The following is a 16,235-nucleotide window of genomic DNA, read 5'->3' on the forward strand; positions in this document are numbered from 1 at the left end:
GAAAATGGGGAGAGGTGCTAAGCAATGAAGCGGGAACGTGACCGATGAGACCCACGTACTCTCCATTTTGTGGGTATCAGCGCCACGGCCTGGAAGATGGCTGCTGCTCAGATACGGCCTAATAAGGGTCAAAGGGCGCTGGAGCCATGGTCCGAGGGGGCCTCTCCCCTACTCCTCGCTGTCTCATGGCTCCGCTCTCCAGAGAGAGTTGCAACCAAGATCAAAGGGGAATCAACACACCTTGGACGTACAAAGCCGCTAGGGACGCAGAGAGAGGAGACAAGCCTACATGAAATATGCTCTTTGGCTGCCCGGAGTCTGTAGTGCAGCCAAGCGGAGCTCTCCCTGGACTGAGCTGAGCCAGTTGTTTCTCAGCCAGGTGTTTCATTCCTCAGACACAGAGGCAACAGGAGAGAAGAAGGGCAGAGCTGCATAGCATCTACTTCCTGAGGGCTCTTCAGAGAGCTGAGAGCTGGCAGCTGCTGCCCCTCAGAGACAGCCCCAGACAGAGCGTCTGTCAAAGCAGGAGTCTGAGGAAGAGCTCATGGGTCAGTGGCAAGGAGCCTCTGAACGGCACCCATGGAGTTCAAGGCCCTGCTCTCCAGTCACTAGAAAGACTAAATGGCTAACCATGTCCCTCTTCTCCAGCCTGAGCCAGCTCAGCATGCAGGCATCTGGGCAGCCTGCAGTGGGATGGACAGGAGCAGTAACATGTATGTAGAGAGCTGGCAGCCCTGACCTCCGGGCCTGTGGGTAAGGCAGGGTAAGAAGTCACCAAGACAGACTAGCACCGCATTGAAACCCTCAAGGCCAAGGCTTCTCTTCCCCTCCCCCAGGCTCTTATGCCCACCTGTGCCATTGACGACATGCCTCCGTCTGCAGCCAGCTCAGTGAGCTAGAATCCAGAGGCTTCCCCTCCACTCTCATACCCAAGGGGACCAGACCACCCCTGTAGGCAAACAGGCTCAAACGACCCGGCCTGCGCAGGGAGTGGGGAATGCCACTCTTACCTCTGGGCATCCGGTTGGGAAATTGCATTGACAATGGCCTCCACAGCCGTGTCGAAGAGCTCTGGGTCCTGCAGGGAGGTGAAAGCTGCCTGGATCAGGTTCTCGCAGTCCATTAGCGGGATCTCCAGCTGCACCCAGCTGGAGAAACACTTCAGCACCTTCTGCTTGATGAAACCGGGGGAGTCCGGCTGCTGCAGCAGCTGCTCCAGCAAAGGGAAGACAGAACCGCACTCCTGGGCCAGTACACTGCGCACCTGCCCCTTGCGGTACTGAGGCAGGCGGCTGGTCTGGAACTCCTCCGGCAGTACTGTCAGCAGTTCCAGGAGTGCCAGGCAGCGTGCCCGTCCATCCACATTGCAGTCCTCCGCCTGGAACATGCGTACCATGTCCGCCACAGCACAGGGCCAGGCCTCAGGCATCATGCTGAGTGCCAGCGAGGCCAGTGCCACACAGAGCCGGGTAAGCACGATCTTGGAGCCACTGGCAAAGCGGGTGATCTGGCTGAAGAGTTGCGACTTGAGGCTCTCATACTGGTCGGCAGGGATGTCGTTCCAGTAGCGGGAGATCTTGATGTGGAGGGCGCTGGCCCCGAAGTACTGGATCTCTGGCACCTTGTCCAGGTTGAGGAGGAGCCAGCTGAAGTGCCATGCCTGGGGTGAGACCTGTGCCTGCATCAGCCATTTCTGAGCCAGGTTCTTGTTCTCAATATTTGGGTCGTAATATAACTGATGGAGTGCCTGGAAGAGAGAGAAGAGCACATTGGAACTGGAGCAGGACTGGGCCATGGCTCACCCCCCGCTCCATGGCCAGTCAACAGCACAAGGGACAGGCCCCATAACCAGCCCTCCAAGCACTTGGTCTCTAGGTCTCCAAAGACACCACCCCACTTCCCAGGTCTTGGATTAGAGCAGCTGGTTTAAGTGACCGGCTTCACTGGACTGTACCACAGCGCATGAGACAGGGGGAGCTGGAGAGACATTACCATTCTCCTTGCATCCCCAGATGCTAAGAACCTTTTCTTCTCTTACACGTCTGCGCTCACCGCTGAGGCCCTTCACTTAGTCTGGATCATGACACTAACAGGCTCAGCTTCATTTCTGACTCATCACTGTCATTTGCTGCTTGTCAAGATCTAGCACAACACCTCCTCCTCAGTTTGGGGCTCACAGGTCACGCCCCCCCACCCCCTCCAGCCTCGAAAACCTATGGAATTCCCATGGGGCTCTTGGGCCTTGGAGAGGAGTAAACCCTCCTGACCAAACCTCCCCACTTCCCAGCATGAGATCAGGCAGCGGGGTGGATATGTTACAGAAAACGGCAGGGTGAAGACATGGTCCAGGGCGTTTGTTTTTAAGGCAGTAGCAGGAAGGGGGATAAAGGAAGAGGTTTACGCAACGAAGGTGTTTTAGACAACATTTGTGGAGGGGGGAAAATAGGAGAGAGTTTCTGAGAGACATACAGGGAGGCTGTTCTGGATGGCAGGAGATGCCCAGGAGAAGATTCTTGCACCTCCAGTGGGGGCAGGGTGACCAGAGGTCCTGATTTTATAGGGACAGTCCTGATATTTGGGGCTTTTTCTCATATAGGCTCCTATTACCCCCCACCCCATGTCCTGATTTTTCACACTTGCTGTCTGGTCAGCAGAAGAGGCTTGTCCTCAACGAAGAGTGAGCAGTGAAAGGAGGGGTGGGAGGGAGGGAGAGACTTGTCCTGAGAGGCTGGCTGGCTGGCAGAAGCCCATGCAGAGCCTTAAGACTCCAGAGAGCAATTCTGAAATGAAAGCGGTCCCAGCTGGGACTGGAGAGGATGGAGTTTGGGTAAGAAAGCAGACAGCAGGATTCTGGGAGGCTGTGCGTTTCAGTGTGGCTGGAGAACCCTGGAAGGGAAGCAAGAGGGATAGCATGAAACCAGCATTGATTGACTAGAACTCAGCTGCCTGCAGTCAAAAAAAAATCACTTTCTTTGCTGTCACAGTGCCCTTTGCAAGGCAGAAGCTGTACCAGGCTCGCAGGAGAGGAGCTTCCTCCTGTGCCATCCCAAAGTGTGTGGTCAGGCCAGTCCAAGGGGTCCTGCTGAGTACCTCTATATCAGGGGATTTAAAAAAATCTCACATCAAACTGGAGAACCTGGTGAGTACTCTGCTAAAGGACCATCACATCTGTACAGCACCTGGCACAACGGGACCCAACCTGGTCATGACCTTTAGATGTTACTGCATTACAAGCGTCGAATAATAATCGTTAGGAGATGCCAAAGATAAGGCCGAAGATATAACCCTAATTCTGCCCCTTTGCACGCACCATTATGCATTACATCAGAGTCTGCGATTACTCAATCATACAGTTTCTCAAATAAAATACAAAGGTTTCATGCAGTTTCATCGACAAGCTTGGGTGCAGCAATTTGTAGTACAGTGAACTCCTGTGCGTATGTCAGACAGTGTCCATTAAAGTCATTTAAACGACAAGCGTGCAGGAAACAATTCTTACACAACATTACACATTAAGTACAACATGGCAGACGACTGGTGAAAATGTGCTGGCACAGACAGCCCACCCAACTATGAAGCTAATGCAGGTGCAAGCCCATCCTCTGAGGTGGCAGTGGGTTCTGATTAAAGAATACGTAATACACAGTTGCTGACGAGAGCCTGATCCTGCCACTGGCTCTCAGCATGCAGAGCCTGGTGCTTGCATGGACCCCACCAATTTCAGAGGGGGCTGACCAGCCAGAATCAGCTGCAGGATTGCAGTGTAAACTATTAAAATACTGTACCTGTGTTAGACACAAAAGACCTTGGCACACAGTCTAAATCCACACCTGGCTAGTGCACTGTGACACTGAGAAAAATGTGAGTGCATAAAATGAAAGCTAGGACAAGAGCTCCCTGCTGTGAGGCAAAGGCAAGGCACATGTCTACATTATATTGCGATATTTTGGAAGCAGTGTGCAATCAGGTAATGAGACAATCCAAATGCTGCACACAGGTATGGGGGTAGAGTTAAGGCTGCACTGTTGACTTTGCCATTGGCACTTCCCGACGTTTGAGTGCTTAACCACTCTGAAATCTCCACATAGCATGACACATCTAGCTATAGCAGCTAGGAGCCTCCTGAGAAGCACAGTCCTCACCCAACAATGTGCTACCTGGAGAACCTCACTCCTGTTATGAAACAGAACTTGCATTAAAAAACCAAACAGGAAGGCAGCTAGAGACAAGAAGAGGTGTTTGCGCTGGGGCTTGCTGATTTGGGTTTGATGTGGAGTGTTCTGACTGGCTGCATTTGTGCCCGGAATCTGTCACTGCCTGCAGCATGCCAGTGAGAAATCCAGCTAGCAGACCCACTGGGACAGGCACCGACTGAAATCTGGTCTAATCTGACCCAATTTCTTACACTGGGTGTAGCAGTGCTCTCTCTTTACCCCACCACGTATTACCCAGGGCATGCTGAGCTGGGAGAGCACGCTTCAGGGCGACCTGCGCTCTACAGAATGTCCCCTCAGTGCATGTGCACCCATGCCCCCAGGCAGAGAAGACAAGGTCACCGCGAAGTTCTCATGCCAGGGCTCTTGAGAGGCAAGTGTTGGCACCTGCTGCTGTTTGACTGTCACTCCAGGCTGCTTCAGTCCTGCTGGACCATGGCTTCGGCTCTACAATGAAGTCTCCTGATCACCAGCACAAGCACATTAGTCTGATGCCAGGAAAAGAAAAAGGAACGAAACTCAGAGGGGGGGGGCAGGGAGGGGTGGATAGAGAGGGAAGTGACAGCTCCAGGGAGGGCTTTGTGGATTCTGCCCCACCCACTGTTTGTGTGTCTGACACCAGAGCTGGCTTCTCCACAGCTGACCAGGTAACCTTAGACCTTGTAAACAGCCCGGCCGGCCTGGCATGCTCTCGACCAGAGGATGAGGTTTCTCCAACATCTCAGAACTCCGCTGGAGTGAAAGTAAGGTAAGCCTGCTGTCAGCTGGGAGTGTCTCTGCTCTACAATGCTGTGCATTAAGCTTTGGTAAGGTCCTAGCTACCTGCACAGCATAGCAGCCACCTGGGAACTCTGACAAGCCTCCCACTGTGACAGGGCAGGTGCACACTAGAGACAGCTCAGGGCTTTTAATCTGGTTATGTTGGGGGGCAGCGAAAGGAGTAACAAGCAAGCCCCAGGAGCCTGAGTGCCAGCTGATGGCTTTAGAGCTTTCATCCTAGTACTAATATTTTAAGAAGGGAGCATTGGAACCTGCCAGAGACCTAGCATCCCTGGAGCCCTCCCCTCCCTTTCTTCACCTTCTATGAGCTTCTGCACAGAGCAAAAAAAAAATAGCAGTTTGTCTCCCTGACAGCACTCTAGGTAAACAAATAAGAGTGGGGGCTGCCGGCTCACCAGAGATGGGTGCCCAGACAAGACCAGTCAGTGGAGTCGGAGGGCTGATAGGATTCACAGTGCCCTGCAGAAGGGGGTAAGGTACAGAGTCAGGCCTGCACCCCACATACCAGGAACTCACTGTATGTTCTCACACTAGCCTGCTATCCCCCAGGAGCCTCATGAAAGCAAGATGCCGCACCTCAGGGGGTTTATCTGGCTGAACAAACAGAGATAATGCAGGTGCTGGTGCAATGCCTGTGAAGCAGGTCTGGAAGACATCAGGCAGCGAATTCAGGAGCACAGTGCCTGTATGCGAGCCATGGCCCCAGCGACCTAGCACTGGCAGCCCCCACAAAGCAAAGACAGTGGGGGCTGCACTTCTAAAGGACGGCACTGTTGGCTGGCAGAAGCTATCATGCTGCTATGTCCAGAAGGAATCATTCTTGCGTTGTCTCCTGCAGAAGATGCTCCCTTCCCACTGGCCAAAGGCAGACCCACGCAGCCAACATCCTATTCCTGCGTCAGCCCTGCCTACTGCCACCAAGCAACGGAAACCATGGCTACACCAAGTAACCAGAGCTCCAGGCCCCCCAGGAAAGCCAACCACCTTCCCCCCCCCACCCACGACTGGATAGGGATACTCTCTGTTCTGCCTAACGAGAGCAGGCAGTCAAACACAGGGCACAAAATGGAAATTCCCAGCTCATTCCTCATCAAGCACAGTCACTGGGGACAAGCCAGTATCATTTTCTTAGGGCTCCCCATGTACAAGTCCATTCTCTTTCAGACCAAATGGGCAGTCTGCTGCTTCCCACCAGCCAGGCCCAGCGATCCTGCAGGGTTGCTGGCAGCCAGCACTGCCTCCCCAGGTGAGTGGAAGGTGGGGTGACAAAGGCCTTGCCAATGACGCTGGGTCAATCCTGCAGTAACCATATCGTCCCCTCCCTACACAACACACTGAGGGGCCTCCAGCCAAGCCAGTTACTCCTCAGGCACATCATTCTCAATTCAGCAATGGCAGGTTAGGCCTGGGAGGGCCTGAAGCCTCAGTAGACCATCCCGAGGCGATGGCATTAGGCTTGGCTATTTCTGCGGTGGAGGTGAAGGGGGAGAATAATTACAGCAGCAACAGCCCACCCTATTGCAGCAGCACAGGTAGGATAGGAAAACACCTGCATGGCACAAGTGCATCAGCAGAGCTGCAAGAGAGCGCAGGACCGGAACAGCAGGGAAACTGTGGGTCAGGGACCGAGCAGCCTCGGCAGAGGGCTAATGGTGAGAGGAGCTTCCTCAGCATACGCACACACAGTGCGTCTTTCCAACAGCTTTGTCACTTTCAGGGACAAATTCAGGCAAACACGTAAGAGACAGAATTCCCGCTGGCCTCCCTGACAGAGATTCCCCCACCTCGCAACAAGGACGGAACGCAGGACAGGATGCAGCTGGCAGTGAAGGTTCCAGCCCAAGGCCTGCCAGGACAGAGCACCGGAGCTGGGAACTGGACAGCCACGCTGACATCCCACTTATTCAGCTACCAGGGCAAAGGAAGGCACTAAGAACTGTGGCAAAGGTTTGCCCTGGGTGGAGTTTAATCATAGAATCATAGAATATCAGGGTTGGAAGGGACCCCAGAAGGTCATCTAGTCCAACCCCCTGCTCGAAGCAGGACCAATTCCCAGTTAAATCATCCCAGCCAGGGCTTTGTCAAGCCTGACCTTAAAAACCTCTAAGGAAGGAGATTCTACCACCTCCCTAGGTAACGCATTCCAGTGTTTCACCACCCTCTTAGTGAAAAAGTTTTTCCTAATATCCAATCTAAACCTCCCCCACTGCAACTTAAGACCATTACTCCTCGTTCTGTCATCTGCTACCATTGAGAACAGTCTAGAGCCATCCTCTTTGGAACCCCCTTTCAGGTAGTTGAAAGCAGCTATCAAATCCCCCCTCATTCTTCTCTTCTGCAGGCTAAACAATCCCAGCTCCCTCAGCCTCTCCTCATAACTCATGTGTTCCAGACCCCTAATCATTTTTGTTGCCCTTCGCTGGACTCTCTCCAATTTATCCACATCCTTCTTGAAGTGTGGGGCCCAAAACTGGACACAGTACTCCAGATGAGGCCTCACCAATGTCGAATAGAGGGGAACCATCACGTCCCTCGATCTGCTCGCTATGCCCCTACTTATACATCCCAAAATGCCATTGGCCTTCTTGGCAACAAGGGCACACTGCTGACTCATATCCAGCTTCTCGTCCACTGTCACCCCTAGGTCCTTTTCCGCAGAACTGCTGCCTAGCCATTCAGTTCCTAGTCTGTAGCTGTGCATTGGGTTCTTCCGTCCTAAGTGCAGGACCCTGCACTTATGCTTACTGAACCTCATCAGATTTCTTTTGGCCCAATCCTCCAATTTGTCTAGGTCCTTCTGTATCCTATCCCTCCCCTCCAGCGTATCTACCACTCCTCCCAGTTTAGTATCATCCGCAAATTTGCTGAGAGTGCAATCCACACCATCCTCCAGATCATTTATGAAGATATTGAACAAAACCGGCCCCAGGACCGACCCTTGGGGCACTCCACTTGATACCGGCTGCCAACTAGACATGGAGCCATTGATCACTACCCGTTGAGCCCGACAATCTAGCCAGCTTTCTACCCACCTTATAGTGCATTCTTCCAGCCCATACTTCCTTAACTTGCTGACAAGAATACTGTGGGAGACCGTGTCAAAAGCTTTGCTAAAGTCAAGAAACGATACATCCACTGCTTTCCCTTCATCCACAGAACCAGTAATCTCATCATAAAAGGCGATTAGATTAATCAGGCATGACCTTCCCTTGGTGAATCCATGCTGGCTGTTCCTGATCACTTTCCTCTCATGCAAGTGCTTCAGGATTGATTCTTTGAGGACCTGCTCCATGATTTTTCCAGGGACTGAGGTGAGGCTGACTGGCTAGTAGTTCCCAGGATCCTCCTTCTTCCCTTTTTTAAAGATTGGCACTACATTAGCCTTTTTCCAGTCATCCGGGACTTCCCCGGTTCGCCACGAGTTTTCAAAGATAATGGCCAATGGCTCTGCAATCACAGCAGCCAATTCCTTCAGCACTCTCGGATGCAACTCGTCCGGCCCCATGGACTTGTGCACGTCCAGCTTTTCTAAATAGTCCCAAACCACCTCTATCTCCACAGAGGGCTGGCCATCTCTTCCCCATTTTGTGATGCCCAGCGCAGCAGTCTGGGAGCTGACCTTGTTAGTGAAAACAGAGGCAAAAAAAGCATTGAGTACATTAGCTTTTTCCACATCCTCTGTCACTAGGTTGCCTCCCTCATTCAGTAAGGGGCCCACACATTCCTTGGCTTTCTTCTTGTTGCCAACATACCTGAAGAAACCCTTCTTGTTACTCTTGACATCTCTGGCTAGCTGCAACTCCAGGTGCGATTTGGCCCTCCTGATAACATTCCTACATGCCCGAGCAATATTTTTATACTCTTCCCTGGTCATATGTCCAACCTTCCACTTCTTGTAAGCTTCTTTTTTATGTTTAAGATCCGCTAGGATTTCACCATTAAGCCAAGCTGGTCGCCTGCCATATTTACTATTCTTTCGACTCATCGAGTTTAAATAAATCTAATATTACTAACTGGGAGCAAAGGAACTTGATGCAATCGTGAATGTCCCAGGACCCTCAAAACACTTCCCCGCAAACACCTGCCCTCACCTCTGGCAAGGCCATACATCCATCTAAGTCATGTCTCCGCTGCTTTGGGAGAAGATGCAGCTCAGGAGATGCTGCTGCTCTCAGCAACACACTGGGAAAGAGAAAGCCCCTCCAAATCCAGCCGTGTGCCTCAGAAGTCTCTGCAGATCTCTCTATTCTGGCATCAGTAAATGGGCAGTAAAATTTTCTGAAGAAAACAGATGCACCTGTCTTTCTATTCCTCAGTCTCCTCATCTGAAGGCAGCCACGGCAACTGTCACAGCATGCAGGTCCAGTATTGCCCTGTCTCAAAGGAGGTGATCAAAACCAAATCTCACTATCCACGGAAAAGACTTGGGGTGTCTGCTCCCCAAAGACCCACTGGGAAGGCTGAGTGGAATTCACGCTGTGACGTTGCACTCCATATGATTTTATAAAAATATGCTAACGAGCGTGAATATAATGTAACTGGAATATGCTTCATGCACAAGGTTTCTTGTAAGGTATCATTACAAAGCTCATAATCTACTGAGTGTGGTCATCCTATTTGTGTAAATGTATCACTCTTGTATCTGAAACTAGAAATATGAAATATAACTCTGAGGGCCTACTGTAGTTATGCAAAGTGTGGGCCATTAATGGTGGTTTGGAATCTTGATAGCTCCCATCAACCAGGATAATTGACTGTAGATGGCTCTGTTTTACTTATAAGTCTTCCCGTACAGTGTTTCAGAGTAGCAGCCAAGTTAGTCTGTATTCGCAAAAGAAAAGGAGTACTTGTGGCACCTCAGAGACTAACCAATTTATTTGAGCATAAGCTTTCGTGAGCTACAGCTCACTTCGTCGGATGCATTCACTATATACGTCTGTCCTGGCAAGTGGGTAATGAAGTCTTACAGTGACATGTGATCATGTCACCTGAACTGGAATCCATCTTTAACCTGGTGTTTTTCCATTGAGAAGAGGGGTGGGAACCCAGAGGGACAAAGGATTCCCACCTTATGCAAAAGATATATAAGTGGGTGGAACAGAACAAATGTGGCGGCCATCATGAGAAATCCCCTAGCTACCACCTGAGCTGGAACAAGGACTGTTCCAGGGGAAAGGATTATGCCCAGACTAGAAAGGTGTCCGGTCTATGAAAGAAACTTATTGAAACACCTCTGAGGGTGAGTTTTTATCTGTATTCAGTTTTATTATTGTACTAGGCTTAGACTTAAGTGTTTTGTTTTATTTTATTTTATTTTGCTTGGTAATTCACTTTGTTCTGTCTGTTACTACTTGGAACCACTTAAATCCAACTTTCCATATTTAATAAAATCACTTTTTACTTATTAATTAACCCAGAGTACGTATTAATACCGGGAGGGGGATGGGGTAGGCAAACAGCTGTGCATATCTCTCTATCAGTGTTATAGAAGGTGAACAATTTGTGAGTTTACCCTGTATAAACATTATACAGGGTAAAATGGATTTATTTGAGGTTTGGACCCCACTGGGAGCTGGGTATCTGAGTGTTAAAGACAGGAACACTTCTTAAGCTGCTTTCAGTTTAAGCCTACAGCTGTTAGGGGACTTGGTTCAGAGCTGGGTCTGGGTTTGCAGCAGGCCTGACGCAGCAGGGAGGGGGGAGTGTTGACCTGGGAATGTGGCAGGGGAGTTTCATCAGGGATGGGAGACCTGAGAGCCTGTAACATGAGCCAGGAGTGGGGGGAGGGCGGAGGTAACACCTCTGCCCAGGAAACTGGACAAAGGCTGCAGGCGAGAGCCTGCTGGGGGGGGTTTGGTTTCAGTTTGGTGCTGGGTGGTGGAACACAGAGAACCCCAAGTCTGGGGTCTAAGCTCCCTGCCCCCCAGAAGGACTTGACTGAGGGGTCCTGGTTGTACCCACAGGCTCTGTTTTAGACTGTGTTCCTATTGTCCAATAAACCTTCTGTTTTACTGGCTGGCTGAGAGTCACGGTAAATCCCAGGAAGAGGGGTGCAGGGCCCGGACTCCCCCACACTCTGTGACAACTGGTGGCAGTGGTGGGATGTACTGCACCCCGTGAACGGCGCTTCCTGCAGTAAGTGACTGGGGAGCAGTAAAACGAAGGGGGATTGACGGGGACCAGGAGTGCTGAAGATTCAGGGAGAGACGGTTTCAGAGGGCGGTTAACCCCGGGAGTGTGTGACCAGAGAGAAGGACTTTTGCAGTAACAGGGTCCCCTGGGGGATTGCACCAAGTGGTCCCAGGGGCAGAGGAGTCTGCAGCTTGACCCTGGCAAAGACGTGGTGACCTCAAGAAGGACTGGCACATGAGGGGTTCTTCCTGGAAACCGTGGAAAGCTGCATAGGCCTGCGAGTGGCCAGCAGGGAGATGTACGCTAAACGCCTTAAGAGTGACCTGGTGGAGCTGTGCAGGCAGAGGGAGCTGCACGTTGGGAGGTCCACCAAGGAAAAGCTGATTGCCCAGTTGGAGGAGAAGGATCGCTTGGATGACCCGATCCCTGTCCCTGAGGGAAGCCGCCCGGTGGACGCAGCGTGGGCCCTGGGGCCTGACCGGGCTGGGAGGAGTCAGACTGCTGACGAGGACATCCCGAGACCCTTCCTACCTATGCCTAGGGGAGGGGTTGGGGAAGCCCAGTGAATACCGAGGGCACCCTGACTCTGGCAGCCAGCAGGGGATCCTCCCGGCGGAGCTCCCCATCCCTGGAGCGGAGGCAGATGGAATGGGAGAGGGAGATGAAAATGAGGGAGCTGGAGGACCATGAAAAGTGACATCAGCATGAGCAGGAGGAGGAGAAGAAACATCAGCATGAGCTGGAGCTGGCCAGGCTGAGGAGCAGTGGGGCCCTGGCTGCAGTGAGTGAGGGGGGACCCAAGACTGCAAAGAGCTTTGATAAGTGCTTCCTGGCCCAGCGTAAGGAGGGGGAGGACCTAGATAGCTTTCTGACGGCCTTTGAGAATGCCTGCGAGATGCACAGGGTTGACCCTGCAGACAGGCTCCAGTTTCTCAACCCCTTACTGGGCCCCAAAGCTGTGGACGTGTACAGGCGAATGACAGGGGCAGAGGCAGGGAACTACGAACTGTTCAAACAGGCCCTGCTCTGTGAGTTTGGGCTGACCCCTGAGATGTACAGGAAAAGGTTCCAGAGTCAGCGTAAAACGCCTGAGGTCACCTACCTACAACTGGCCAACCGAATGCAGGGATATGCTCGCAAGTGGACAGCTGGGGCCCAAGCTAAAGAGGACCTGCTTGACCTAATCGTACTGGAGCAACTGTATGAACAGTGCCCTTCCGACCTGAGGCTGTGGTTGGTGGACAAAAAGCTCGAGAACCCCCAGCACGCAGGGCAGCTGGCCGACGAGTTTGTGAACAGTCAGTCACGGGGCAGCAGGGAGGAGTCCCAAAAGAACAGGACCCCCCACGATGCAGAGAGAGAGTCAGCATGGGACCTCACAGTGGGGAAATATGGAGAACCCCCTTCCCCAAGGGGAACACCTGGCGTGAGGACCATCCGACCCGCTCAAGGGGACCAACGTGACATGAGCTGCTATCACTGTGGCCAGAGAGGCCACATACGGACCCCAGTGCCCCAGGCTCAGGGACAGACTGAGCAGACCCAACCTACCCACGGTTAACTGGGTAGGGGCCCAGCTCGATGAGGGGCAGACGGCCCAGGCAAGGGGGACTGCCAGCTTACCACCTGCTCAGGAGGGAAGAGTACCCCAGGCCAGCTCCACCCCATCCCTTCCCCAGCCGCTGAGTTCCAGGCCGAGTTGCAGAAAGATCCCTCCTTGTGGAAGCTCAGGGACCTGGCCGACCTCAGTGTGGGACAGACCATGAGAAGAGGTTGCCAGGAGAGGTTCCTGTGGGAGAAGGGGCTCCCTGAAGGGAAGTGGAGTCCTGTGGGATCAGGAGGCAGCTGGTGGTCCCCCAGAAGTATCGCCGAGTGGGGTTCCCCAAGGAAGTCTTGACAGACCAAGACTCCAACTTCATGTTGGCCCTGCTCCGGTGCTTGTGGGAGAAATGGGGGGTCTGGCACAACTGGACCTCAGCCTATCATCCCCAGTCCAATGGGCTGGTGGAAAGGTTCAATGAGAAGCTAAAGATGATGCTGAAAACCTTTATGAACCAGCACCCGCAGGACTGGGACAAGCACTTACCTCACCTGCTGTTCGTGTACAGGGAGGTACCCCAGGTACCGGATTTTTGCCTTTCGAACTGTTATATGGAAGGAGGGTAAGGGGCCCCCTGGACCTGATGAGAGACAAACGTGAGGGGAAGGCCGCTCCCGATGGAAAGTCAGTGGTGCAGTATGTCCTGATCTTCCGAGAGAGACTTGCTGAACTCATGGGCCTGGCCAGGGAGAATCTGGCCAGAGCCCAGAAGAAGCAGAAGGTCTGGTATGACCACACGGCGCAGGCCCACACCTATGCCACCAGGGATCAGATGATGGTTTTCATCCCCGCGAGAAAAAACTAACTACAGGCCGCCTGGGAAGGTCCTTTCAAGGTTGTCAAGCAGCTACATGAGGTAAACTATGTGGTGGAGTTGTCTAACCGGGTGCACCACCGCCGGGTATACCATGTGAATATGATGAAGCCATATTATGCCAGGGGGAATGTGGTGTTGGCCGTGTGTGGACAGTGGGAGGAGCAGGGAGATGACCCTTTGGTAAATATATTCCCTGAGACCAGGGCTGGCTCCCTCCTGGAAACAATTCCCCTCTCGGATCAGCTAACCCCTTCCCAGCAAGCTGAGATCAGGAGGGTGCTGCATCCGTACCGACAGCTGTTTTCCAACCAGCCTGGACGCACTAATCTGACTGTCCACCGGGTGCAGACAGGGTCGCACCCACCGATAAGATGCTCCCCCTTCCGAGTCACAGGGAAAACTGCTCAGGACCTGGAAAGAGAGGTCCGGGACATGCTGGCTTTGGGGGTGATCCAACCATCTGCCAGCCCTTGGGCCTCGCTGGTGATGCTGGTCCCCAAAAAGGATGGGTCGGTCCGGTTCTGTGTGGTCTATCGGAAGCTCAGTGCCATCACTGTATCTGATGCCTACCCCATGCCCAGGCCTGATGAGCTCCTTGACAAATTGGGAGGAGCTCGATACCTTACCACCATGGACCTTACAAAGGGCTACTGGCAAGTGCCGCTGGATGCAGATGCCCGGCTGAAATCGGCCTTTATCACCCCTCTGGGGCTCTATGAGTTCCTGACCCTGCCTTTCGGCCTCAAGGGAGCACTGGCCACCTTCCAGCGCCTGGTGGATCAGCTCCTGAGGGGGGTGGAGAGTTTTGCCGTGGCGTATATTGATGACATCTGTGTCTTTAGCCAGACCTGGGAGGACCATGTGTCCCAGGTTAGACAAGTGCTGGACAGACTCCAGGGGGCTGGGCTGACTGTAAAAGCGGAGAAGTGCAAGGTGGGGATGGCTGAAGTATCTTACCTGGGCCATGGGGTGGGGAGCGGCCGCCTAAAGCCGGAACCAGCCAAGGTGGAGGTGATCAGAGGCTGGCCCGCTCCCCACACCAAAAAGCAGGTCCAAGCTTTTATTGGGTTGACAGGATACTATTGAAGGTTTGTGCCCCGCTTTAGCGCCATAGCCACCCCCATCACTGAGCTATGCAAGAAGGGGAAGCCAGACAAGGTGGTCTGGACCGAGCAGTGCCAGGAGGCTTTGCGGATGCTGAAGGAGGCTCTGGTCAGTGACCCAGTTCTGGCAAACCCAGACTTTGACAAGCCCTTTGTGGTGTTCACCGACACCTCAGACATGGGATGGGGGCGGTGCTAATGCAGGAGGATGAAAAGGGGGAGACACACCCCATCGTGTACCTGAGCAAGAAGTTGCTACCCCGGGAGCAGAACTACGCAGCCATCAAGGAGGAATGCCTGGCCATGGTGTGGACCCTTAAGAAACTAGAGCCATATCTCTTCAGACGACACTTCACCGTGTACACCGACCACTCTCCCCTGACCTGGCTACACCAGATGAAAGGAGCCAACGCCAAACTCCTGAGGTGGAGCCTGCTCCTGCAGGATTAGGACATGGACGTGGTCCACATGAAGGGAAGTGCCAACCTGATAGTGGATGCGCTGTCCCGGAGAGGGGGCCCTGAACTTCCCCAGGTCACTAGTGAGAGTGACCCCGCTCAGTTCAGTGTTGAAGGGGGGAGAGATGTGATGCAGCACGGACGGGGGAGTGTTGACGTGGGAATGTGGCAGGGGAGTTTCACTGGGGATGGGAGACCTGAGAGCCTGTCACTTGAGCCAGGAGTGGGGAGGTAACACCCCTGCCCGGGAAACTGCACAAAGGCTGCAGGCGAGAACCTGCTGGGGGGGGGGGGGTGCCCTGCTCAAACCAGGCAGGGCACTCAAGTCCCAAGCTGGGAGGGCAGGGAAAGCAGGGGCAGAAGTAGTCTCTGCACATCAGTTGGCAGCCTCAAGGGGGTTTCTGTGACCAACCTGTCACATACACAGCCCTATAAATGCGCACCATAGTGTGTCAGAGAGGGCACATCAGCAAAATGATCCAGCACTGCAAAGGGGGAAAGGCAGGGAAGCAAAGTGCAGGATGCAGAAAGGAGATCAGCCACAGCTCCAGCAGAAAGGGAGTAGGTGCAACTGGGGTTTCCATAGAAGCCTGGATATTGAATCATCCAGGAAAGTTGTGGGCTTTTCTTTGTTTTCAAAGGTGCGAGGTATTTGGGGCAGATGAAATACATCTAAAGCAGGGAAAGAGAGGTTTAGCCTCCTTTCCCTGTCCCCCAGCTGCAGTGCTGGATACCGCAGATCTCAACCCAGCGAGGACCAAAAGGCAAGACAAGAGTCCTACAATGCAGCCTGCTGACTCTGCTTTCACAGGGAGGTGTGGCCAGCAGAGTCAGGTATCAGCATGCAATAATCCAGCTAGACTGGAGAGGAGGCCATACTGCAGGGTGGTGTATGCCTCCCTCCCAGAAACGAGGCTGGTGCCATCGGGGCAGCCCTGCCTTGGGCAAGACCCAATGCCTCTGCCTACCTGCCTACGCACAGGCTATGCCTCAGGAAGCAGGCCCTGGGGACTGGCTGGCGTTCTTGGCTTGTTGAGCCCTTCCTGTCACCAAGCCGACTCTTCCACCTGCGCGAGCTCAGCCTCATTCACCAGCAGGTGTGAGGGGAAGGGGAAGCCAGCCCAGGCCCCC

General features: G+C 53.3%; 1 protein-coding gene across 6 annotated transcripts in view; it reads right to left on the reverse strand.

Annotated features, from left to right (window-relative positions):
- IPO13 (importin 13) overlaps positions 1-16,235 on the reverse strand; it is a 67,898-nt gene that overhangs the window by 43,644 nt on the left and 8,019 nt on the right. For all 6 annotated transcript variants that reach the window (XR_014712601.1, XR_014712602.1, XR_014712603.1 and 3 more), the window contains exon 2: positions 1,011-1,747. Coding sequence is in view for 2 of the 6 variants with exons in the window: in XM_084635967.1 (XP_084492093.1) it covers positions 1,011-1,747 (737 nt within the window). In the remaining 4 variants the exon portion in view is untranslated. The remainder of the gene's footprint in view (positions 1-1,010; positions 1,748-16,235) is intronic.

This window comes from Lepidochelys olivacea, assembly GCF_965140295.1.
Source record: "Lepidochelys olivacea isolate rLepOli2 genome assembly, chromosome: 8".
Classification (NCBI taxonomy): Eukaryota; Metazoa; Chordata; order Testudines; family Cheloniidae; genus Lepidochelys; species Lepidochelys olivacea.